General features: G+C 35.5%; 1 protein-coding gene across 4 annotated transcripts in view; it reads right to left on the bottom strand.

The window, feature by feature from the left end:
• The window catches only part of sdccag8 (SHH signaling and ciliogenesis regulator sdccag8), a 93,360-nt gene that overhangs the window by 20,048 nt on the left and 46,038 nt on the right, over positions 1 to 27,274 (bottom strand). For 2 of the 4 annotated variants that reach the window (XR_012388556.1, XR_012388558.1), the window contains exons 14-17: positions 26,620 to 26,747; positions 22,756 to 22,864; positions 12,975 to 13,648; positions 11,576 to 12,100 (exon numbers count right to left, since the gene is read on the bottom strand). Coding sequence is in view for 2 of the 4 variants with exons in the window: in XM_021480592.2 (XP_021336267.1) it covers positions 13,517 to 13,648; positions 22,756 to 22,864; positions 26,620 to 26,747 (369 nt within the window). In the remaining 2 variants the exon portion in view is untranslated. Of the gene's footprint in view, positions 1 to 11,575; positions 12,101 to 12,974; positions 13,649 to 22,755; positions 22,865 to 26,619; positions 26,748 to 27,274 lie in introns of those variants that run through there. The other 2 variants (XM_021480592.2, NM_001346162.1) reach the window with 1 other exon arrangement.

Genomic DNA, 27,274 nt, shown 5'->3' with positions numbered 1-27,274 from the left:
TAAACGCCATAAAGCTTGTATATCGCCATCAAAAGTGACACAGAGAGGCTGTGAAAGGAGCTAAGTGAGCACTTTCTGATGTTATAAATGAGGTCTCAGCGCTGGATAGGGATCGCTTGGATGCACCGCGCAGTGTTTTACAGTTTGCATGCCTTGGGATGTGCCCAGCACCGGCGAGCAGGAGCAGCAGAGCACTGCTCCACAAGGCTCTGTCAGCAGGCCATGGAGCTCTCGCCCCTGGCAGTGTGGGCCAGCTGGCTCAGGACGGGGACGGGAAAGAGCAAAATTAGGGTGGAGAGGCTCCCTGCTGCCCCCTAGCTGCTAAAACTTATAAAGCTGGATTAAGTGTGATTTATTTAGGCTACTTTTAGACATAGAGAATCATTTGATAAAACTAAACAGAAGATTAAAAATCACTAAATAAAAATATATTTAATTAACAAAAATAAATTATTTTTACAAAATCCAAAGGACTTCAATTTTTTTCAGAATTGTGATAAGATCAGCATGATTAAATATCTTTACCTGGTATACTTTACATTTTAAATCACATTTCAAAGCATTAATAGTTTTATTGTTTTTTTGATCAAATAAAGGTAGTTTTGGTTAAGAAAACGTAATTTAAAACATTAACAAATCTCAGGGTTTCCACTTCATCAGGTATTTTAAAATATGCTCCAAATGCAATATTACAGTCTTTGATCTATTGAGTCGGGAAGCAAAGTTCACATTTAACCTTCTGATCTGTTGTAATTACTTGGCCATTATTAATCAATGCAACTTGAAGCACTATTACTATAGATAAAACCATAACAGACTAGCTTGATCTGATGAACAGAAGACTAAATTTAAAAAAATGTTTAAAAAGATTAAAAAGTACTCAAAGTACAGAGAAGACAATGATCAGAAATGATCAGAGTGACGGCATCATGCACATCACCCATGCCATCTCCTTTTCTCATTATCAACTTAATTTGCAAGTAAAATGTTTACTAAGCTTGCTTCTTTTGGGAGAAAGTGGCCTGCTGCGTTAATATGATGGTAAGAACTAATCTTTTTATTTACTTTTTTATTTTAATTTTTGTGTTTATGTGCCTCTTTATAATCAATTGCTTGTTGTTTTCCACTTTGAACGTTGCTTCAAATAAAAGTGCCAGCTAAATTAATAAATGTTTGGAAAGATTAAGATCATTTGAGTTTAAATACTTGTCATCTAAGTGAACTTATTTTAAAATATAACTTATTACCGTGATAAAGTTAAAAAAATTAAATTAAATTAAATGATTACATCTTCAGGGTCACATGATCTACCAGAAATCCAAATGTTGAAAACAACTTTATTTAATGGAATGACATATTACCATATTACTTTGTTTTGTCTATAAAGTAATTTAGTTTAAATAATTCCTTGATGAATCAAAATACTTCTATTCATGAAGAAGACATTGTATTGATCAACTTACAAACTTACAGACTAGTTTGAAACATGAAGAAAACAAACTACTTTTAAAAACATAAACAAATCTTAGGGTTTCCAAACATTTTATCAGGTATTTTAAAATATGCTTCAAATGCAATATTACAGTCTTTGATCTATTGAGTCAGGAAGCCAAGTTTACATTTAACCTTTTGGCCATTAAAAACCAATGCAACTTGAACCACTTTTACTATAGATAAGACCATAACAAACTAGCTTGATCTGATGAACTGAAGTTACCTACATTTAAAATTAAAACATAAATAAATAATAATAACAATAATAATAATAATAATAATAAATGATTAAAAAAAAGTGTTTAAAAGGATTAAAAAGTAATGAAAGTACAGAGAAGACAATGGTCAGAAACAGTGATGGCATCATGCACATCACCCATGCCATCTCCTTCACTCCTTGCCAACTTAATTTGCAAGTGAAATTTTTACTAAGCTTTTTTTCTTAGAAAAAAAAGAAAAGTGGCATGCTGCTTAAATATGATGGTAAGAACAATTGTTATTATTTAATAGATTTTTTTAATTTAAAGAGTGATTGTTATACATTTACATATTATTATCCCAATACAACTGATCATAATAGAGGATCAAATCAGCATATTAGAATGCTTTTTGAAAGTTCATATGACACTGGAGACTAGAATAAAGCTGATAAAATGTAGTATTAACATTTACAATTTAAAATAAACGTGTTGTTTGTGGTTTGTTAGAGTTTGATCTGTTAATACACTGTACATTAACTTTGTCCCACATTGTATTTTTTTCTGAAATATTTTTTCATGACATCACTGTTTTCACTGTATCTTTGGTCAAATAAATGAAGCAAATTGAACAGAACAGACTTCAGAACAGAAAAAAAGTTGACAAAACATCTTGTGACCAGCACTGTGGCATTTAAAACCTCAATATTACAGTCTTTGGTCTATTGAGTCAGGAGGTGAAATCCATATTTAACCCTGTAATATGTTGTGATTACTTATATTAAATAATGCCACAAGAAACGCAATAATAATAAACTAGACTGTCTGCAAAAACTCCAGCGTTGAAATGAGAAAAGAGCGTTAACATTTCTTACTTATGGTACTGTTCCACCTGATAGTGAGGCCCAAAATATCCCCCAAATACCAATAACTTGTTTAAAAAAACCTAAAAAATGATTCACAGCACAGCAGTGTTATACTATTATAGGCTTGATTTTATTTGATTTGAACAAAAATCTAAATTACCTTTCGGTCCAAAAAATCATTTGCTTCAAAACTGCTAAAGGTACATCTGACTCCCCACCAAAAAAAAAGACAATGATCAGCACGCGGATGCTAAAGAAACAATGTCTGGTATCATGCAGATCACCCATGCCATCTCCTTTACTCTGTGCCAGCTTCATTTGCAAGTGAAAAGTTTACTAAGCTTTCTTGCTTTGGGAGAAGTGGCATGCCTTTTTTCCCCCTCACAAACAGACACACACAGTCTTAAAAGCGCGTTGGTGTGTGTGTAAGAGAATGATGGGGTGTGTAGCGGGGGTGGGTGGCAGGGAACCAGATGAAGCAGCCCTCGCCCGAGGCCCAGCCATCTTCCCGGCAGCAGCGCGGCTGTTCTCGGCCCCGGCGCAGGCGGACATTTGTTCCATTGCACCATCTCCTCCAGCCTTTTCAGCAGCGCTCCAGCCACCGCTACACATGGCTCTCCATCCACGCTCCCCTCCGCGCACATCCACACGCCGCTACCATCTTTCTTTATGCCGCCATATGGCTGACAGAAGCCTGTAGATTTAGGCACACATCTGCGTATACGCTACAACACTCCTTGAAGGAACAGGAGCGCGTTTGCTTCTGTGCGTGTTGGTGAGAGCTAGTGATAATTAGTAAAGACACTCGCTGGCAGATGTGTGTGTGTGTGTGTGTGTGTGTGTGTGTGTGTGTGTTTGAGCTGAGCAAACGAGTGAATGTTCGAGGAGCTCATGCGAGCGGGGACTTGGAGCAGGTGAAATTCTGGACAAATTATCAGATATGGAGCCGGGGTTTTGCTTATTGATGGTCCAAAACTATTCTCTATTGGAGTAGATAACCAGGGATAGACCAAGTATATGTTTTGTACTTGAAGAGATGATGACAACTTTACCATGCCAACAAGAATACAAGGATTTGGAGAGATGTTGCCAACCCTACGAAGACTTAGAAGACAGCACAAAGCCTAAAGCAATACACAAGCTAGTCTTAATTAATTTGTTGATCAGATCCCTTGTTTAAAATCTATTATATACATTGATGTCACTTTTTTTTTTAAGTACACTATATTCTGTACAACTACAGGTAAACTGTGTATACTGTCCACTAGGGCTGGGTGATGGGGCAAGTGTGCAATCTCTTCATAAGTGAATGCTTCCAAATTTAAAAGAGCACCCCAACAATGAACGAAGCCACAAAAATTTGAGGATCCATTGCATGGCACAACATATTTTCAGCTGATAATTTTCTGTTGACGGAAATTTCGGTACATCTCTAAAATCAACACACTTTTCGATTCCCTTTGTTGCACATTTCTGCTGTGTGATTTGCTCTTAGATCATTGTAGAGTAAAAAGTGCAGTGCTTATCATTGGTATTTACATACATTTTATTGCGATTCAATATAATATCGTTTATCGCCACAGCCCTACTATCCACTGTATATTCAACACCGTAACTCTGTCTGATTTGGATTGTAATGAAAGAATGAGCACATTTTGTGAAGCTGTTTTGAAGTGCTAATTATAGTGAACAAAGCACTATACAAATAAACTTTTTTAGGTGCTTTTACTACGCATTTAAAAAAATCTTTGGATATCTTTACCTTCACTAGTTCTTAAATACCGTAATGTGACATAATTCTCACAAATAAAATATTACGTGTCCCTCAAGCCATCTACAAGGTCATAAAAGCAGTATATGCGATTACAAACTAATAAGCAAAATGTTGTTAATAATAATTTAAATGGAGCAAAACGCCACGTTTACTTTAAAAAATTTTCATGTTAAATACTTATTAAAGGGATAGTTCATGCAAAAATGAAAATTTCTACATCTAATCATTTATTAAGCCTCTTGTGAGCTCTTAATGAGCTCTTTTCTCTGTTGCACACAATAGAAGATTTGACCCATCGACTTATAGATTAGATAGATTAAATTCAAATAGCTTTTGAATAAGTAAAGGGTGAGCAAACGATAGCAGAACTTTTCGGTGAACTATACCTTTAATAAATTTCTTTTGACAAGTTATGCGTTACTATTTGCATTTGCTAATACAAAAGAGTTTCTCTAACTTCTCCCAAAACCTTTCCAGGATTAAGATAAAAAATCTATTTTGATTCAGACTAATTTAAAACTTTATACTTCAAATTTATTTATAATGTTTGTGAAAGTACAAAAATAAATAAAATAACATAAGATTTTGATATAAATAATAACAAATAGTGTAGAAAATGGTGATCACTGTGGTAGTTTTACCTGTACATAAGAGCATATTCTAGCTTCCTGATTTCCATGCTCATAAAATAACTAAAAAAAAAATAAAAAAATCACAAAATTTATAAAAAAGTTAGACTACTCATTTAAAAAAATCTGTCACCCACAGGTTCATCAGTACTACTAAGGAATTAGAATACTAACAACATTGACTGATTCATTAAAAGGAATTAGATTTTTATGTTTTAGCTCCAAAATGATAGTAAAACTTTATACAGTACAGCCAATGCTATACTTAAGTGCAATGTAATTCGAATTGCCTAAGTAAATCAATTGATTCAAATCAAAGACAGTCATTGAGGTAAGAAAATAAAATCCACAGTACATGTTGAGCAACACAATAATCATCACTAAAAGACACACCTGAGTCTAGTTCAAATAGCTTTATAAGCACACTAATTAAATCAGTTAGACATAAAATTCATTTTTAAAAGTCTCCTGCCAATACTGTATAAAATGTGCCTCTATTTCAGTTTAAATGTAATTAATATCTACAGTATATTATAAGCATTCCTCTATTATACAATAAAATTCCTTGTTTAACCATATAAAAGTATTTCCTTTAACTTAAAAAGAGATGTTAACTCTTTTTACATATGCAAAAAACAAAACAAAAAAAAAACAGACAATATAAAAAAAATACATTGGTGTTTATATAAATGAAAAAATCTGCTTACTACATCCTAAAGTGGCTTCAAGAACACTAAGATCAAGCATCTTACACAGCTATGAAGCAATGCCCAGAATGCATTTATGAAATAAAAATAGGATTGATACGCATATGTATTATTGATGTTCTCAATAAAGCCCAGGCTATTACGCACAATCGTTGGCCAACACTCGAGCCTTTCATATATCACTGGCCCTAATCTCCAGGCAGAAAATATGCGAATACCACGTGGAAAATAAATAAATAACTTGCAGGAGTGAAACATTGTGTGCCGAAAACCCCTGTGTTGCTTGGCGTTGGCTCGAATGGTAAAAATAAATCAAGCTGATTTTCCAAATGTTTCATGCGTGCCACGCTGTTGCAGCTCTTCGCAGCACAGATTGCGCGCCCGATCAAGAATATCTGAGGTGGGGCCCCGGCTATTTGCATGTATGGCGGAGCCATTTGCACCAACTTATTAACACGTACACCTTAACCCACGGGCGGCGGGGTGAAGTGCCCTACAGAGCAGAGACACCCGAGGTAATGAAGACGTGGGGGGACCAGACCTCTCAGTCTCTTACTTGAGAGCCGAGGGCTGAAGTTTGGCACTGGCACCTTCTGTCTTACATACCAACAGCAGGAGAAATGTGTGTGTCAGCGTCGCAATAAACAAAGCATGCAGACCGCGAGAGAGAGAAACGGTGCGATGCGGTAAACTCTCACAAATTGATTTTTCTGGCCAGCACGTGAAATAGTTTTATTCGCCCTCCTGCACATTCAAACTTTTTCTTGATTGTCAATTATTTAAATTAAATCGAACTGAATAATGGAATGTATTAAAAGGGCTAGTTCACCCAAAAATGGAAATCCTTCACTTCTTCAAACCCTATTAGAGTTTCTTTTTTTTCTGTTGAACACAAAAGAAGATATTCTGAAGAATGATGAAAGCATTTGACTTTCGGTCATACTTTCATGCTACTAACAAAACCATTAAAGGTCTGTTTTTAAATTTAGGGAAAGGGATAAGACGAAAAAAAATGTTCATCCAATTAAAAATTGCTGGACCAATAATTCCCAATATTCTGATAAATAGCCCAAACTGCCTGTTAGCAAATGTAAATTTGTACAACTGCACACCTCTGGTCACGCAGATTTGCAAATGCACATGCACGAGCACCACGATCATGTGGACATGAGTGACAGCGGTGGAAACAAATGTTGAATCAAAACTTCATTAAATCCTGAATCAATATTTTAGTTACTTTTGCACGCTGGAGAAAGGACGACACCATGGTTGAAGTATTTCTTTCAGACAGGTAATGTTCTGTTTTAAAAGTATTTTAGTCACACAAAGCTGATGTAGATTTTGTTTTATGAATGGGTTGAACGGAACGGAAGTGTTGTTCAGCCCATGAAATCTTCCAGTGATAGATTGATGTGACTATTTTCAGTTTCATAAGGGACCTTTTACAACATTGATAATGTAGATTTTGATTTAGTTTAACAACAAAACAGAAGTAAATTGCGCTATTCTGCCTAGCCTGCTTTACTTAGGTGAAGTTTACTGAGGTTATATACAGTATTCACAATGGTTCATTTTTAAACAATGACAACCTGTGATGCGCTCCCTATATTGTTTACCATGCTAGTCTAAATATTCAGTCTAAAATAGCATGCAAGTGTGGCTTAGTAATAAGTGTAATTCCTGCAGGCCACCGACCACCACTAAGCATACAGTAGTCGTTTTAGGACAAATCGCGTGAGTGAGAGACCAGCGATCCTTGAATGCATGAAATATTACACATTATTAATATTATAAGTTTTTATTTATTTTAATATTATAAGTATTAACATTATAAGTTTTACTTGCAACACAACTGAAAACGTGCTAGATATGTTACAGTTTTTTCATTCAGAATTGTAGTATTATAAAGTACCACAAAGTTTTCTAACTGGTAAATGACATGATCTAGTGGGACTCTTTCATCTTTAATGTGGGCATGCGCAATTTCATGAGGCGTGGCTTTGGACGGCAGGGGAGGGACTGTATTTATATTTATTTTATTATTATTATATATATATTTTTTTTTACAAATTATAATGTACTTCTTACAATAAAACCAAAATCAATCCCATTTATAACACATTGGAGTTCAATGCTGAATATTCTAGTCTAGCTGCACCTGCCTTTGACTTAATTTGCTTATCTGTCGAGTAACAGAATTTAGGTTTTTTTAAAAATCTAATTAATTCACAATAATTAATTTCATTTTTTTTTTGTAGCTCAACAATTAAACACAGGGGTATGTTAAATTAGAAATGACAATCTCTGTTTTCAAAATGAGACACAAACCTGAGGAGAGCCATGATTATAAAGTTTACAAAGTTAAAATGCAAAGAAATAAACAGTAAGTAATGCAATGTAATGCAGACACAGTGGATTGCAGTGCAGCAGTTCTCTTGCCAATCATTAGCATCGCCGGTAATCTAGTGTATTTTAAACATATGCGAACACAGCAGCACGTATATGAGTGATGTGTCTGAATGATAACAAACTCAACTGATAAAAAACAAAGTCTGCCATTGTCCAATTCTCGTACAGCTCTACCAACAAAAATCCTTTATGCAAACCAACAGCTTTGCTGTAATGGCCCAGACAGCATCGCGGGGAAAAACAAGCAACAAACCCGTGGATTATGAAAACAAACACATACAACCCTTAATGAATGGCTAAGTACTGAGTGCCATGCTTGGACGTGGTCTCAACCAGCCATTAGGTCTCACAGCTTGGCAGGTCTGCCTTGCCTTTGGTAAGCATGTGCTGTCATGAGTAATTAAGGAGAAGGTTCTTCTTATAGGATAAGAAATCTCTACTATGATTAATAATGAGAAACCGACATCACTTCAATAGCAGATGCGCGCTACGTCACAGATTTTGATCCCGCCCCAAAAATTATTTTAAACCCGGAAGATGAAATTAGCTGACAAAAACTTAAAATGATCCTGTGATCCCCCACAATTAAAGCTGACAGGTGCTAACGTTGACTTAAGTGACGCTCAACAAACACATCTGTTAAACTTTTTTAAAAAGTACACCAGGGTGTCTTGAACCTTTAATATATCTTAATTTATATTCAACAGAAGAAAGAAACATAATTTTAGAGTAAACAATGAGGTAATTTTGCCCTTTAAATGCATTCATAAAACAGCCACTAAATAATATAGCTAATATAGCTGTAGCTTGTTCGTACGTCAAATAAAAATCCCATAATCATACATCTCCTATGGCAAACGTAACTATAAATATTTCACACTTATAGATTTTCTCTAATCGCTCCATCTCACCTCTGAGCTCGGTCTGTGAGCTCTTGTGAGAAATGTTGCGTAATTGCAAAGGTGACGAACCATTTTAACAGCTCCAGTTATGTGAGGAAAGCTCACTTACATGCCCACACTGCACAACTATCTAAAAACGACATCCTTTTCAATGCGGGGCAGCAGTGGAGACGTAACTTTTTTTTCCTTTGTATCTTTTTGTCTGTGGTTCGAGGAGGTGGATATTGGCTAATATGTAAAGTTGTGGAGGAAACAGAAGGATGTTCTGCTCCCAGCAGAAGCTCGGTTCAGGCTGGAGGTACTGTGGATACACCCACACTCACTCACTCGCCCACATGCTGGCTCGGGCCGTGTGCCAGACGCCCCTCAACCCTACACTCAGTGGCCACATGTGCCCCTGCCTGAACGCACACACACACAGAAATTCACGCAAAGTCTGAAGTGGTGCGAGTACACTTCTCAAATATATAAAAAGCCAGTATATCATTTCCGTTGATATAGACATATTGGGAGGTTATAATGCTGCAGTTTGTAGAGTAGCGGCCAAAAATAATGTCTGGATAGGATCTTGTACAATATGTGCTTTATATGATCCTTTAATGATCCTGAGGTTGAATTACACTCTTAATAAATGAGAAACATGTTATGCTGGCAAGAAGATAACACTAAGATTAAAAAAGGCAAACTACAGTGTATACAACAAATAGAAAAACTAAATCTCACAAGTAGTATGCACAGTGATGATAGCATAATCAGATGTTAGATATCCTTGTTTCTTTGTTGTAATCGATTAGCCGCCATTTTTCCACACAGTACATTTCTCAATAAGCATGTTCCCCCAGTTTTCACAAAGGAAACAACGAAATCACAGAGCAGAGCACACAGTTTTGGACTCTTTAAGCAAAACGTTGCTTATATATGCCTAGACAATAAAAAAAAAAATGGACAAAGTATGAATTGTTCATGGCCGGACATCACTTTTGGCAACCTCCAATCAATCATTTACTGAACTTAAAAGTAGTCCTATCATGACATATCTATTTTATGTTGTATGACATATTGCACCAAAATATATTGCAATAAATGATATTATTGTCATGTTAAGACCGTTTTTTGCCACTTATTCAATATGACAATATAATGACAATATAATATCATTATAATGCAAGTACACTCTTTCAAAGAACACATAATACTTTATTCTCACAAATATTTGATTTAATTATAATCAGTTTAACAATTGAATAATTAAGCATTGAAATCAGAATGTAAACACGCATATTCTAAATAAATAAAAATAAATGTTAACAAAAAAGTGTGAGGTAAAATGTAACAGAGGCTGCGATATCTGCTGCCAGATCTATTTTCAGTTGTCAGACACCTACATAAAAATATACTAAAGTAATTTATAGAAAATACAACAGTGTTTATTAACCATTATGACACCTCTAAATAAGATAAAAATGTTGTACAATCAGCTGAAGTGTTGCTAGAATAGTTTTTTTTTTTTTAATGTATGGGCAATATATACAGTTGAAGTCAGAACTATTAGCCCCCCTGTTTATTTTTTTCCCTATTTTCTGTTTAACAAAGCAAAAAAAATTTCAACACATTTCTAAATATAATAGTTTTAATAACTAATTTCTAATAACTGGTTTATTTTATCTTTGTCATGAGGACAGTAAATTATATTTTACTAGATATTTTTCAGGACACTTCTATACAGCTTAAAGTGACATTTCAAGGCCTAACTAGGTTAATTAGACAGGTTAGGGTAATTTGGCAAGTTATTGTACAATGATGGTTTGTTCTGTATACAATTGAAAAAAAATAGCTTAAAGGGGCTAATAAGTTTGACCTTAAAATGTTTTTTAAAAAATTAATAATTGCTTTTATTCTAGCCGAAATAAAACAAATAAGACTTTCTCCAGAAGAAAAATATCATCAGACATACTGTGAAAATGTCCTTGCTCTGTTAAACGTCAGTTGGGAAATATTTTAAAAAGAAAAAAAATTCAAAGGGGGCGAATAATTCTGACTTCAACTGTATATTGTTTCACCAAAAATGATTGAGGTCATGCCCATGTGTTGTGCGATAAGTCCATAGATTGATTATTGTGACAGGCCTACTTAAGAGCGTTATTTGAACTTGACAAAATATTATTCTAGATCAGGGGTGTCCAAACTCGGTCCTGGAGGGTCGATGTCCTGCATATTTTAGTTCCTACCCCAATTAAACACACCTGAACCAGCTAATCAAGCTCTTTCTAGGCATACTAGAATCTCCAGGGAGGCATGTTAAAGAAAGTTGGAGCTACAGTAAACTATGCAGTACACCGGCCTTTCAGGACCGAGTTTGGACACCCCTGTTCTAGATGAACAACATACTGTACATTATTGAAAGTATTTTTTTTTTAACTTAATACATTTACCTAGCAGGGATGCAATAAATGAATGAACGTAACATTAAAACATTTAAAATGTAACAAAAAAACTCTCTAAAATGTTCTTTTAAAGTTTTCTTTAAAGAACTATGGAATAAGCATATTAACAACACAAAACAGTGCAACAATCTGACAATGTTTTTTTTTTTTTTTGTCATTTACAGGTTTTCCTTTTTATACTTTAATTTTAAACTCATCTCATGATCAGAATTCTGTCTATTCTTGGTTTAATTTTGTTAATCATGTTTAGTATTATTTTAAAAATCTTTAAACAATATATAAAAAATTTTTATGTACCTGAGTGCTGTAAAGGTGTCAAAGTTTACCATGGTGTTGTAAAATCAATCTGCTGCAACTGACGCCATTGCTGTGTCATTAATATAACGTAAACACCCCAGGGGTCACAATCTAAACAAAAAATAAAACGCCTTTTTATTTGCATGTTTTGTTTTTTTAAGTAACTACTAAATACTATGTTTATCTTCTGTAGGTTATGAATAAAATATAATAATTCTAATTGGTTAATAACATTTATTTGACTTTTGGAAATCACAAAATGACTTCCACACATTGTCCTGTAACCCCCCCAGAGGGTCCCTACCCCCACTTTGGAAACCACTGAGTTAGAGAACAATTGTGATTAATTGATTGTACAAACTGTTTTAGGCCCTGTTTACACTAGTGCATTTTAGTTTTAAAACGGCGTTATAGAATGAAAACGATCCGCGTCCACACTAGCGTTTCTGAACAGCTCTCCGTCTACACCAAAACGACATCACGTGACCACACACACACTCTGGCATGCGCTGCAGCATATCCACCCAGATGAGAGCTGTGCTCTTCGGACTGTTCATTAAGGATCTCCCGCTGGATCTAATCTCACTATATTTGCTAAACGTGATATTTAATTCATCTTGTTGTCTTTATTTAACGACATATTCCCCGGCTTTGGTCTTTTGAATCTATTATTTGTTCTCGGGTAACGTGTTTTGGCTGAGCGCAAAGATAAGTTAATAATTAATGTAACCACGTAGACTACATTCTGTATATTGACTGATCGCTTGCCATTTATCCTGTAATGTATTAACTTATTGCACCTTATACTTTTATAATGGCCATTATTGATTATTAAAACTGATATTCAGCAAAAGAAAGGGTATGTTTCGTATTTTCAAGGAAAATGAAAGGAGGCAGTAATGTTATAGGCTCCATTTTGTTATAAATATCCATACAGTGAAGATGACGCTCATATTTGCAGCACAACGCCTCAACATTTCAGCTGTCTGTTAAGTTGTTCATTTCAAAATGAAAATAGGCAGTTCCTCATGTTTTTATTTTATTGTTGATGAAGTTAAACAACATAGCCAGGGTGATGTGAATGAGGTTATGAAGCACACTGTTCCCTTTGAAGATTTACCGGTCATGACCTCGGGAATTTGTTTTCCATATCAAACGAGCAGTGTGGAGGGATTGCGTAATTGTAGCAAAACTTATGCGTTTTAAAACTAAAACACATTAGTGTAAACAGGGCCTTATACTATTACTGTTTTACAATATTTTAGATCAAATAAGTGCAGCATAACATACTTCTTTCAAAAACATTCCCAACATTTTGTAAACCCTAAACTTTTTAAACTTTATTACATTTTATTTTTGTGAATAGCTCTTTTTCATGCCTAAAAATAATTAAAGAGAAAATATTTCCTTCAGAAAGAACACGATTTTAATTTCCCCCCGAAAAATAACTGCTTTGATTATTTAATTTGGTAGTCTGGGAGTTTGCAAAGTAAAATAAATGGTCCAGGTATCTCCAGATGACAACTGCAGTGCGAACAACGAATATAAATCCTATGAATGCCTTTTAAAAGGTTGTAAATGTTCTAAAATGTAACCACAAATGAAAATCAGTGACTCATGTGTGCAATTGATTTCACTGTCACCCCAAAGATTCACACCCCTAAGTGCTGTTGGTAATAGTTGCATCCCTTATTATGCAAATGCAGTAATGTCATGGCGTGATACACCAAAGCAGATCCTCCAGGGAGTGTGTATGTGATGCAGGAGTGAAGGTCAGTGCTGCAGGTGTGTGTATACCTCTGCTTCATGCGCTGATGCATCCTCCCATGCTGCACACACTGCTCCTCCATCTCCTCACAGCGACCTCTCAGCTTCTCAGCGCTCTCCTGCAGGTGCTCTCTCTCCAGAGACAACTGCTCCATCTCTGCTCTACACACACACACAAACACATGCTCAAACTGCACAGTTCCACTCTTCAATAGTGCTAAATAAGGATGCTGAACTCTAATAATGCATGATCTGGTATTGGATCAAGCAAACCAACAAAATACTAAAGCTGCGGTTTACAGAACATAAACAAAACAACACCTTTTTTCTGAAAGAGATTATATTAGTATTTTGGTTCTGATATAAATATTTATAATCAGTAATTTTTTAGCTTATTTTTTGTGCTTTATAGTTATTTAACGATGGCTAATGACTAGTAAGGGGTCACATGACATAAAAACAGCACACAGACTGATGTTTAAACACAAAACTAGAATTATACAAGTAATTCTATGCAAATGTCAACCTAAAAAATTATGTTTTCATCAATAGTAAAACCCTTTAATTTGTGTGAGCTTGTATTTTATAAAGCTGTAAAAATACTCAAAAATGTCTCTGTCAATGTTTTCAAAGAATTGTATTTGATTTACCCGTCACATAAGTGAAAATTTCACATCTGTCACATAAATAATGGAGAGGAGTGTCACATCCAAAACCAAGATTCTCCCTCATAAATGCAACAACGTAAAATAAATTATAATCAATCATTTGTGCTCTATAGAGAACCAAATATATACTCTTATCTTCTTGATTAGCAATAGTTCTTTTAGGTTGTGCAGTTAAATTCACAGATTTTCTGCCAAGTATGTTGTATACTGTAAACTTGCATACTTTTTTTGGTCACATCTATAACGCATGTTTATTTCTCTAATTGAAATTATAAAAATGTTTACAGATTGATATTTTTCTGGTCCTATAGCTCTGTGATTAGTTGTTTTGGAAAATATTTATAGATGTTTCAATATAATGTTAATACATTTTATACTTAACCACAGTATACTTATTTCTGTGAATTTATCTTTTACGTTTTTACTGCAAATCTCAAACCCATAACGATGGAATTGCTCATTTGTGCTTTTCTTTTTATGCCTTACTCTGTGTTTACCCAGTGTTTTCCTAAGCATCAATCGTGCCTTTTCCCTTGGATATTTATTTTTGTTAGTTTGTATTTCTGTAAATAATTTGTTTCTCTTTTTTTGCACCATATTTTGATAATTTCTCTTTGGCAGTAGTTATTCTTGCATATCACCTCTTGTACTCAACATCACCAAACAATTTGATCACAATCTCAATACCACCTCTTCCATTCTTAGATTAAAATATGAAGTTGTAAGTTGTATTGAAAGTGTACTAATTGTGATATTTTCAAGTTTCTATGTTTTGCTGCTCTACCTCAATAGGTTTACACCCATTCAAGATTAAAAAACAAAACATATGTCCAATAATATACACTGTATCATCAGCTCTTTTCTTGAAATATCTGAAACGGTTTACTCAAGGACCAGGTCACTTTATACCACTCCTTTCTAAAATCCTACTCGGCTCTGATTTGTCAGATGACGCAGTCTGTTGTGATTGGTCTACTGCTTAGTCAAAAACCAAATGACCATTTTCATAAGAGAACTTCAGCTCTAAAATGGTCATCAGCGCTGGTAAACATGAACAGTAATGATTGTTTTAATCCTCAGTTAAGCCTATTTACCCCCAGTCGGTACAATCCAGTGCAGTACGGTACATTTCATGTCGTTAAACCCTGATCTGACTTGCAAGTCAAGCACCAACAGTACCAGATCATATTGTTCGGGTATAGCAATCAACATCAATTAATCTGTGTAGGGGCATGATGGAAATTACTAAAAGTTGTAACTTGATCTTCATGGAGTCTGCCATAAAGTAGCAAAACACAATACATTACCTGACAAAAGTCTTGTCAATCCCAGTTGTAAGAGCAATAGGTAATAACTTGACTTCAAGCAGATCATTTGAAAAAAGTGGCAAAAGGTAGATTTTTCTTATGAATCATCACAAATATTGCAGAAGACCTATTGGAACATGCATGGACCCAAAATTCTCACAGAAATCAGTCAAGTTTGGTGAAAGAAAAATCATTGTTTGGGGTTACAGTCAGTATGGGGCTTGCAAGAGTGGATGGCAACATCAACAGCCTGAGGTATCAAGACATTTGTGCTGGCCATTATATTAAAAACCAAAGGAGAGGGCAAATTGTTCAGCAGGAAAGTGCTCCTTCTCATACTTCAGCCTCAACATCAAAGTTCCTAAAAGCAAAGGTCAAGGTGCTCCCGAATTGGCCAGTCCATTCACCAGACATGAACAGCATTGAGCATACCTGGGGTAAGATGGAGGAGGAGGCATTGAAGATGAATCCAAAGAATCTTGATTAACTCTGTTAGTCCTGCAAGAACACTTTCTTTGGCATTCCGATGACTTTATTAATAAGTTATTTGAGTCATTGCAGAGATGCAGTCCTCCAAGCTCATGGAAGCCATACACAACATTAATTGTTTTTTTCACGGCACCATGATGACCAAGTCATATTTTATTCTGGTAAAATAAGCTTTATCTTGAAAGCTTTGCTTTTCAAATAAGCCACTTCTGGGGCCAAATGATTAACTAGAAGTCAAGTTATAATTTGTTGTTCCTTAAACTTGGGTAGGCGACAAGACTTTTGTCAGGTAGTGTATTTGTGTGTGCAACCAAACCAACAATGTAATTAATGCAATAGTAGTCTACAGTAGATAGGATAGAGCTGTAGATACGCACATCAATAAAGCATAATTTTTGTGAAGCTATATAACAATAAATACTATTTTTACAGAACTGATGGTTGGGTTTAGAGTTAGGGTAGCGGTAGATGTTAAAATACAATAAATGGGTAATTTAATGAATAACATAAATAATACTCTCTTTTACATTATAATACTGTTTTTACATTACTGTGACGGTTGGGTTTAAGGTTAGGGCAGGGGTAGATGCTTTAAAAAATATAATTAATGGGAAATTTCATTCATTCATTCATTTTCTTGTCCCTTTATTAATCCGGGGTCGCCACAGCGGAATGAACCGCTAACTCATCCAGCAAGTTTTTACGCAGCGGCTGCCCTACCAGCCGCAACCCATCTCTGGGAAACATCCACACACACATTCACACACACTACGGACAATTTAGCCTACCCAATTCACCTGTACCGCATGTCTTTGGACTGTGGGGGAAACCGGAGCACCCAGAGGAAGCCCACGCGAAGGCAGCGAGAACATGCAAACTCCACACAGAAACGCCAACTGAGCCGAGGTTCGAACCAGCGACCTTCTTGCTGTGAGGCGACAGCACTACCTACTGCGCCACTGCCTCGCCAATGGGAAATTTAATAAATAATATAAATAATTCTCGTGAACTTCGGAATCAACAACCATATCTGATCTAGCAACAACCAAATACAACATATCTTGCTTTTAGCTTATCAATAGGTGGCTGTTTTTCACAAAAGGAAGCACTTTGAGCAAATGCTACATGTTTTCACACAGCCCAAAAAAAAAAAAAAAAAACACAGGTAAAGATTACAGCAGTATGATCTGGTACTGTTGGTACTTGGCAGTGGAATTACAAGCCAGATCAGGGTTTATATACATGAATTGTACCATACTTGATCGATCGATCAATCCACCCATCCATCCATCCATCCATCCATCCATCCATCCATCCATATATCAACCAATATATCAATCAATCAATCAATCAATCAATCAATCATTCTATATATCTATCCATCTATCAATCCATCCATCCATCTGTCTATCAATATATCAGTCAATCAATGTATCAATCAATGTATCAACCAATATAACAATCCATCCATCCATCCATCCATCCATCAATCCATCCATCCATCCATCAATATATTAATCTATGAATTAATCAATATATTAATCAATCAATCTATATATCTATCCATCTATCTATGCATCCATCCATTAATCATTCAATCAATCTATCCATCAATCCATCCATCCATCAATCTATCCATCCATCCATCAATCTATCCATCCATCCATCCATCCATCCATCCATCCATCCATCCATCCATCCATCCATCCATCCATCCATCCATCCATCCATCCATCCATCCATCCATCCATCTATCTATCTATCTATCTATCTATCTATCTATCTATCTATCTATCTATCTATCTATCTATATATCCATCCATCCATCCATCCATCCATCCATCCATCTATCTATCTATCTATCTATCTATCTAAAAAGCATCTAAAAAGTATCAAGGGTCCACTTTAAATATTGCAAGTATAACAGTTTACCAGGTAGTAGTTGAGAAGCATTTTGTTTTGTTTTTCCATTTTTAGTCAAATGAGGCTAGAAACAATGAGTAAAAGACAGTTTTAGGCTCACTTTAGGGGTTACAGCCAGATTTGAACTTGGGACTAGGCAATAAGCCACAGCTCCAGTAGCAGTTAGTTAGGCAGAAACGAATGTGTGGCTCTTTCCTTAACAAGACCTCACTCCCTCTGCACCAGAAACACCTGAGCTCTCTGCCATCAGGTACAGCCCTGCCAAGTCAACTCCATTAGCACTGTAAACACCCGCCTCTCCAAACTTAAAGAGCCTACACGGAAGACATCAGCTCCCCAAAACGGATCTTTGATTGAATGTGTAAACTTGTCCAAATAAAAGTCAACAGCCGACATGGTAATGGCTCGTGTTTGATTAGACAGTTTATTATTACAAGTACAAGCACATCTCTGGTGCACCAAGACACAGAAGCAAGTTTCATGCAAGTCTTGAGCAGAATGAACCTTGTGGCCAGCGTGCTGCGTGCTCATCTGCCTATTGGTTTAAAACACAACACTGAACAGAAGGCCACACTGTCACCGGATATAAAACAACAGGACAGGGAGATCAGTAGAGGGAAATACATCAACAGAATGTATTTACAGTCCATGTACTGCTCCTGTGAGCTCATGAGTGCTTACATGACTGTGTTTTGAATATCTGTCTATGGTGTTAATGTTAGCAAAAACAAAAACATTTCTGTTCACTAGAATGAGCGTCAACACTCAAGTGAACACTCAAAACAAGGGAAATGCAACATATATAGTTGAAATCTAAATTATCAGCCTTCCTGTGATTTTTCTTTTTTAAAATATTACCCAAAATATGTTAAATTGAGCAAGGAATATTTCACAGCATTTCCTATAATATATTTTCTTCTGGAGAAAGTTTTTTTGGTTTTATTTTGATTAAAATAAAAGCAGTTTTACATTAAAAAATAAATAAATAAATAAATAAACATTTTAGATCAATATTATTAGCCCACTTAATATTTTTTCGATTGTCTACACAAACCATTGTTATATAATGACTTGCCTAATTACCCTAACTTGCCTAGTAAATCTAATTAACCTAATTACACCTATAAATTGCACTTTAAGCTGAATACTAGTATCTTAAAACATATCTAGTAAAATATTATGTCATCAAGGCAAAGATAAAATAAATCAGTTATTAGAAATTAGTTAAAACTAATATTACTAATTAAATATAACTAATTAAAACTATTATTTTTAGAAATGTGTTGAAAAATATTTGCGTTAAAGAGAAATTGATAGAAAATATATAAGATATAAAATATATTAAAATATATATAATTATTAATATATATAATAATAATAATACGTTTTTTTCTTAAAATATGTGTCAAAATAAAATGTCACCAAAAATCAATCTTCTAACTCCAAAACACAGAAAAAGTTATGGACAAATTAAGAAACAAAATCACCCCAGATTGGATGAAAACACCCCCAACAGTACACAAGAGTTACTAGTGAAGTCTTTAAATGTCACTTTAGGCTCAATACTAATATCTTGCAAAATACTTATTAAAATATTATGCACTGTCATCATAACAAAGACAAAATAAATGAGCTATTATGTTTAATAATTTGTTTTAAAAAATCTTTCTGTTACACACTTAAATTTCAGTAATAATTTGGATTTATTATAAAAGTATGAGAAAAGTAAAACAACTCTCACTGCCCAACTTTTGTCAACTCCCACTAAAAATGCTGTAAACTGCATATGGTCAGAAATACGTGGTGCATCCATCTTCTTCAGAGGTCTTCTTGAGTTCAGCGTGCGGGCGGAAGGGGGAGGGCGAGCAGCAGTGGCCTGTACCTTCCCAAGCTGGGCTGACTGACCATGGCAGATTGCAAGCTGCGATGTGAGTAATGCGCTTTACACTGTTTTAACAGCTGACTACCCCAGAGGCCTGAGGTGAGAGGCACATGTGATGGGCAGAGAGCAAAGCCTGCATGGAGGACAGGCTGGCGTGTGCCAGGGTACAGTGACAGCTCCCTTACTGGGGCACAGACTAGAGCAGTATGGCACGGAAAGGATGCCACGCTCTGGATAACACACCGCGAGTGGCTCTGCGCTGAATGTCCGACTTCGCGAAGATACACAATTCACAAAGCGTCAACAAGATCAGACAGTTGAGAAGACGATGTCAGGCAATCTGCATTTCAAACATGGAAACTGATTTTCACTGATCTCGCTGCTAGGAATAGCACAGTTTCAGTCAGCACTATGTTTAGTTCGGCTGTAAATATGCTAGATGTGACACCTTTTGACCAACAAATCGTCACTTATTCACTTCTGATGGCCACTTGAAGGTATAGTACACTCAAAATGAAAATGGGGTGCTATTTTACACATCCTGAGGTTATCTGAGGTGACTTATTTCTTCAGTACAATAGTAAAATAGATGAAACAGTGGTTCTTGGGGATTAATAAAATGCAAGTCGATGGCTTTCAGGATTTTGCCAGTCAAAAAAATTCAATTCATGTGACTTCTGGAAATACATGGAGATCTTATAACTAAATGCTCAGTCTACCATCAAGAGATTAATAATTCTTTAATAATTGAATAATTAATCATTTGTTTTGTATGTAATCCATTTGTTTGACAAAAGTTTTATGAATTAATAAGAGATGCAGGAATCAGATCATTTTATTCCTAACAAAATCAAAAATAACTCAAATCTTACCCTTGTAAAAAAAAAAAAGTGAATGGTACTGATGGTCCCATGAAAAAACACTGGAACTTTCTATTCTACCAAATATTCTTTGAGCTCTATTTTAACAATCTAAGCGCAAAGTCTAAAGCAGCGCCCCAGTGCATGGTCTAACAGGGTTGTGCTTATTCTCTTAATAAATTATGGGTGGGTTTTGAGCATAACATGCATTAAACAATTATAGTCTCCTCTCTCTTTCCCTTTAAAAGTCAGTTGAGTCGCGTCATGATGCATTTGCTATGAAGTATATGCAGAAGCATGCTAATAGGACTTTTAATTTGCCATTAACCTGGGTTAAGTGCTTCCGGCGAATTGAATGCCAATGCAAAATCTAGTGCGTTTAAGGTCTGTTTTCTTTAAAAATCAGCGATCTCCAGTAGCTGAGTGATTTCCGATTTAAAGTGGGTCTCAGATTGTACAAGAAGCACTGCATTAAATTACATTTCCCCCACCATGTCTTTATAATATGAGCATTTATTTTACCCCAGTATATTCAATGGAGCTTCTGCATTAGCCTGCCGATTCTGACGGGCGCGTGCGAGTAAAAAGCTTTTTGTCTCGTTTTACGCTTGAGTAACTAAATAAATGCTAAAGTTTATTTAACTGAATGTATTTTAATGACATTACAACATCGATGCTGTATAAGAAACCGTATACAATGAGAAAAAGTTTACAATAACAGGTCACCGGAAGTGTATCAGCATGGGAACAGCACTAGCTCGGCATATACCCTATTTACATGGCAAACTTTGTAAGTGTAAAAACTGAACGCTTCACTAGCGAGAAAACAGTTAAACAGACCATCTGCAGCGCGAGAATAAAAAACGAGCCTCCTCCATTCACTTTTTTTACTTTCTCAATACTATTCACTATACACCTTTTCTTTTGTAGCAAAGGAAACGGTGTTGTATGCACTCCACTTAAGACATCCGTTATCCTACAAATTTCATTTTGTTTGTTAAGATGTTTTAAATCTATTTTTAAATTCAGTTCTAATTTCCAGAAAACGAATAAACGAACAATAAAAACGTAGTGTGGTCAAAAAACTGCATTGTTTTTAAAACAAACATAAATATTCATATAATAAAATACTACTGACAACAATAATAACATATATACAAACACATATACAAACATTATATAAACTGAAAAACATTATTTAACCCCCCCCCCCAAAGTTGGTCTACTTTAGTTCCTCAAAATAGCAACACGCAGACCAGCACACCCATGAGTCCACAAAGTAGTGCAAATGGATTTGCTACTTAAACAATGTGGCGCAAAACATAAAAATTACTGTTACGTTGGTCTGAAAATAGCAACGAATCATGCCAAATGGGTATATGATAAGTGCAAAAGGTTAATCAAAACATTAAAACGTCCTTTACCCTAAAAAAATGTTCTTAGTTCTCTTAATAACTATTGCCTAAATGGCTCCTTGGAGAAGCAAATGTGGTTACTCAAAACCGTTCATTTAGAATCTTTATTTTTGTGGCCTAAGTATAACCGTATGTAAGATACTTTATAAAGCTGCGGTCACACTAGATTTGTGAATTAATTTGGATGGTAGTGTAAAAAAGGCGGGATAAAACAGGAGAATGTGTCATTACCACAATAAACAATTGTTTGATTTATGTTTTACATTTCTGGACTGAGTGCTCATGTTTTGATGTTCCACTGAGTCTCACAAAATTACGTGACACAAATTCACAGGTCAGTATTCACTAAACTTCAGCTTTGCTACACAGTAAAATATCTGCGCATAGACCTTCATTTCTGGTCTGATGCATTCGTTCGTATAAGTATGAATAAAAGTCAATGGAATAAAAAGTCTTGTGTGACCACAAATGTGGGTTTTGCATTGCATTTGACTTTGTACTGAATTTAAATAAAGATGTTTTGAGAGGTGTAGGGTAGAAAGCAAAGTAAGCAGAAACCTGTGTGCCACATTAAAGTTCTACAAAAGGCTGGGGGGCAACTTTCATTGTGTTATATATTTGCTTGACAATTAAATCTTGCATTCATCATTTGTCAATTCCCACCTCCTCCATTCTTCAACCTTGTTATAGTGGTATACGTGATCTTAAATGAAAGTGCAACATACCTGCTGCTCTGAGCCAGTTCCTCCAGCTTTGCCCCGAGTGTGTGACATTCCTCCTTCAGTTTCCTGATCAGGCTGTTCTGAGCACTCAGCAGAGCATCTGTTTCTCTGACTGTGAACAGATCAAGTATTGACTCATTAACACAGCAAACACAGATGTGCTGAAATACATGCTTTATATAACACAGGTACAGCAACACAAAACATTGATGCTCTTCTTAGCCCTAAAAGGGTTCAAGGTCATGTGTCAAACTCAGAAACCAGAAAATGGGGTTATTTTTATGTCATTTATTTAATCATAATATGGATTTTAAATTTATGTAAGGCCTATTATTTATGCGTTTTCTACTTTACCTTAAGAAACATGAACTCCACAGGTCTGTGTGAAACCTGACTTTCAGAATGATTTGAGATGACACAAAAGTGCATCTGGGATATTAGTGGAAGAACACCTGACATGACTACTCTCACAAAATAACTTGTTTGAAAAAATGACATTGAAATTGCGTAGAATGTAACATTTAAAAAAATTTTAATAAAATTTCTTTAATGGTTTACTTTAAGTATTTTTTATAATTATGTTTTAGGAGTTTTTAACTGTTTTTTGGGATAGGACAGTAGAGGATAGACAGGAAAGCATTGGAAAAGCAAAGAAAGGGGAAGGATCAGCATAGGAACTCAAACCAGGAATCAAACTCAGGTCGAGCCCCATGGTGCTATATGTCTGCGCACTTAACCACAAGGCTATTGACGACAACATTTCCAAGTATTTCAATTTAGGATATTTAATGGAGTTTCAACTTTGGTCAGGTATTCCAGTGAACAGTTTGTGTACAGTTCTGGTCACTTCTGTCTAAATAAAAATAAAACTAAACATAAAAAAAATAAAAATAAAATAAAATAATAATAATAATAATAATAATAATAAAATAATAATAATAATAATAATAATAGCATTTTCAGATTTCGGGAAAAAAAACCCGGAACGCTTGCATTTTGGACAATGGTTGCTGGGATTTTCTTATTGTTTGTCTTTAGAAAAATTAACTTATATAACTAGTATAACCTAAAAAGTTTTCAAAAATTTGGAAGCTGATACAAATCTTTTTTCTGTATAACTTGTATTACCTCCTATTGATATACCATTGTTGTTACATGATGTACGTTTATATTGTATGAGTAAGTAGATCCATTAACTTTTGTGGGTTTTTTTATTGTTATTTTTTTATTTTGTTTATTCTATTTTTATTGTTTTACTTTTCAATTATTATTATTATTATGTTTGGTTTAGATTTATGTTGTACATGCTAAAAGCTACTAAAATTAATAAAGACAGTGTTAAAAAATAACAGCAGTTTTAGCACTGTCCTGAATAATATATTTCACGTAACATATGTTTACATATATGCCTCAAGACAAAATAGCAACTGAATTTTAAAAAAGAGTACATGCGCATGATTCTTAAAACTACGTCTGTGTCGGTACCTGGATGATCCTTATTTTAAGTTTTGTGATAGTTGTTCATGAGCCACTTGTTTCCTCAAAGCAGTTAAACTGTGCACTGTTAAAAAAAAACTCTTTATGTCCTGCACATTCTTTACTTTTCAAACATTTTCTGCATGTATAAACCATTTCAGTGCAGTCACTATATAAATTTGAGATTTATCATTTTATACAGAGAGCAATAACTTTTAAATTAGAATGAGGTGAACAGGTTAGAGTGCATTTTTTGTTCTTCATTGTTCTTAATGCATTGTTTTGCTTGTAAAAATAAATTTTAATAGTTGTATAAATGGTCTCTAAATCATCCTTAGTGAAAAAAATGGATCTGAAATACATAGCCGCTAGAAAATCTGAATCAGTGGACAACTTGATATTATTATCTTGTGAGATATACAGTTGAAGTGAGAATTATTAGGCCCCCTGTTTATTTTTTTCACTAATTTCTGTTTAACGGAGAGAAAATTTAGAGAGAGAGATTTTTCAAGACACTTTTATACAGCTTAAAGGTACATTAAAAGGCTTATTGGATAATTAGGTTAACTAGGCAGGTTAGTGTAATTAGGCAAGTTATTGTGTAACCATGGTTTGTTTTGTAGACTATCGAAAGAAAAAAAAAATAGCTTAAAGGGGCTAATAATTTTGTCCCTAAAATGGTTTAGAAAATTAAAAACTGCTTTTATTCTAGCCAAAATAAAACAAATAAGACTTTCTTCAAAAGAAAAAAATATTATCAGACATACTGTGAAAATTTCCTTGCTCTGTTACACATCATTTGGGAAATATTTAAAAAAGAAAACAAATATCAAAAGGGGGCTAGCAATTCTGACTTCAACTGTATATAAAGTGCTGAGTAAATACAAGTACACCCCTCACAAATTTCTCTTTAAAATGCATATTTTTAATAGAAAGCTATACAATATTATGTTTGTGCATATACATTAGATTAGTCAGTACTGAAGCCAAATCTAGAGCTTATCTAACAAAAAAAAAACCTCACGATAATGGTCCAAAAACTAGTACACCCAAATTTATATGTTATAGAAAAATATTAAATACAAATTTTAAAAAGAGGAAAAATCAAGAAAAGCAAAACAATGGAATTTTTTTTTTGAAATGTTATAGGTTCAATATCAAGGTGCAATATCTTGCTTGAATTTAATTGTATTATCTTTCCATTTTTAAATATGTTTGGTGAATAAAATATTATTTTAATAAATATTTCAGTTTAATAAATCTGTTTTGTTTAAATGCAGTAAAATACATCACCTATATTCACTGAGAATTGAATAAAAATATTTATTTTCAACATGGGGTGTACTCAATTATGCCGAGCACTGTATCTACAGAAAGATAGATGTGGTATGTGAATAAGCTTATTTAAAAAAAGTGCTAAATAAAAAAAAAATAGGATGCACTTTTAGAATTCCTCTTATTTGGATAAAATTACAAAAATTTTCCAGATTCTGAAAGGTGAATGTAAAACTGTATAAACGCGAAGAAAAACGTGAGAAGGAAGGCAGGCAGAAAGCAGGGAAGCAGTGACTACATGGATGCCGGTGTTCATTAAATTTAGTTTTCATCAAGTTCAAAAAGTGCAGAAGCTGTTGAAAGTTCACCAAAAGAATCCTACTGGGTTGCTGCGCTTTGAAACAAACTGGGCATGTGCAGGCCACAGAGAAAACACCACACACAAACCAGGATAAAAGAAATAAACTGGACTCTAAACAAACAGGCCAGAGTCAAAAAAAAAAAGCGGTATCATCTAGAGGCGATTCTGTCTTAACTTCTAAAATCAATCCGTTTAGAGTTTAGACAGAGAGGGAAGGGGGGAGCAGGACAAAAATAATTAGCTATCGAGAGTGGCCATTATATGCTTAGAGAGAGAAGTGGTCTGCAGTATTAAAGGACTAATTCCATAAGCCCGGAGAGCTTCCTGCTGAGCCTCTGATGCCATTTCTCTTTAGACAACATGTGTGCCGTGCAGCCGCGCCAGAAAGAAGCCCTTTGTTTTCTCCGTGCTTTGTTCTGGCAATCAGCATGCCTCAAGTTTCTGGAAACACAGGTAAATAAACTAAACTCGCCCATCCAGATGGTGCAACAGATGTGAGAGCAGCACTCTGAAATCAGCAGACAGTGGGCAGCGCTAGCCCGCCTCCCCCCCATTTTTAAACGCTAACTAATACGTAGCGCCGAAGCTCTGGAGCGCCGAGCATCTGCTCCCTTCGGCCAGCCAAAGGTTACAGGTGTTCCTGATGCCGTCCCGCACAGTGTGGCTCACGCTCGGAGCATGCGGGGGTGAGGCAGGCGGAAGGGCGGGAGAGGCGCTTGTTCTGGCAAAGGGGCAGTACACCGGCGAACACCCACCACTCTTTTCGTGCTGCGCCTCCATTTGCTGGAGCGTCTGTGTCAGCTCACGTTCGCGCCGCTGTGCCTGGAAGGTCAGAGCGGCCATGTCCTCACCACAGCAGCGTTCTGATGCCTCCTTCTCCTGCCTGCAGAGTGAGAGAGAGAAAGAGAGAGAGAGAGAGAGCAAGAAAACAGAGAGTCAAACACATGTAGATCAGTCATGCACATGAAGAGCTGCTTAAAGAGAGAGATTTCTGGGCCACTAGCGTCACCAAATGGTCTTGCAAAATTTAAGGTTCAAAACAGGTTTCCTGGTCACTCCCCTCTGTCATTGGTCAGAATTTTTTTTAAAAAACCTGCTATGCTGGACTGGACCAGGATGCTTATACAAACAGAATAATGCTATGAGTTAAGAGTCAGAGGGCCCTGTCATACACCCGGCGCAATAAAGGCTGATTTATACTTCTGCGTCAAGCGCACGTGTATGCTAGGGCGCAGCCTACAGGTTGTCGCATAGCCCTACCCTGTGGTCGTCAGCGTCGCTGACACACACCTCTCACAAAATGTAACTACACGTCGCAACGACACTTAGTGCAAACTCTGTGATTGTTTCGGCTTGGTAGCGCTGACGAGTCAGGGCGGGACCAAGAGCTGCGCGAGCCCGATGGAGCTG

The sequence above is a fragment of the Danio rerio genome, chromosome 13, assembly GCF_049306965.1.
Source record: "Danio rerio strain Tuebingen ecotype United States chromosome 13, GRCz12tu, whole genome shotgun sequence".
Taxonomy (NCBI): Eukaryota; Metazoa; Chordata; class Actinopteri; order Cypriniformes; family Danionidae; genus Danio; species Danio rerio.
The sequence above is the reverse complement of the archived record's forward strand: the minus strand, read 5'-3'. Positions and strand labels throughout refer to the sequence as shown.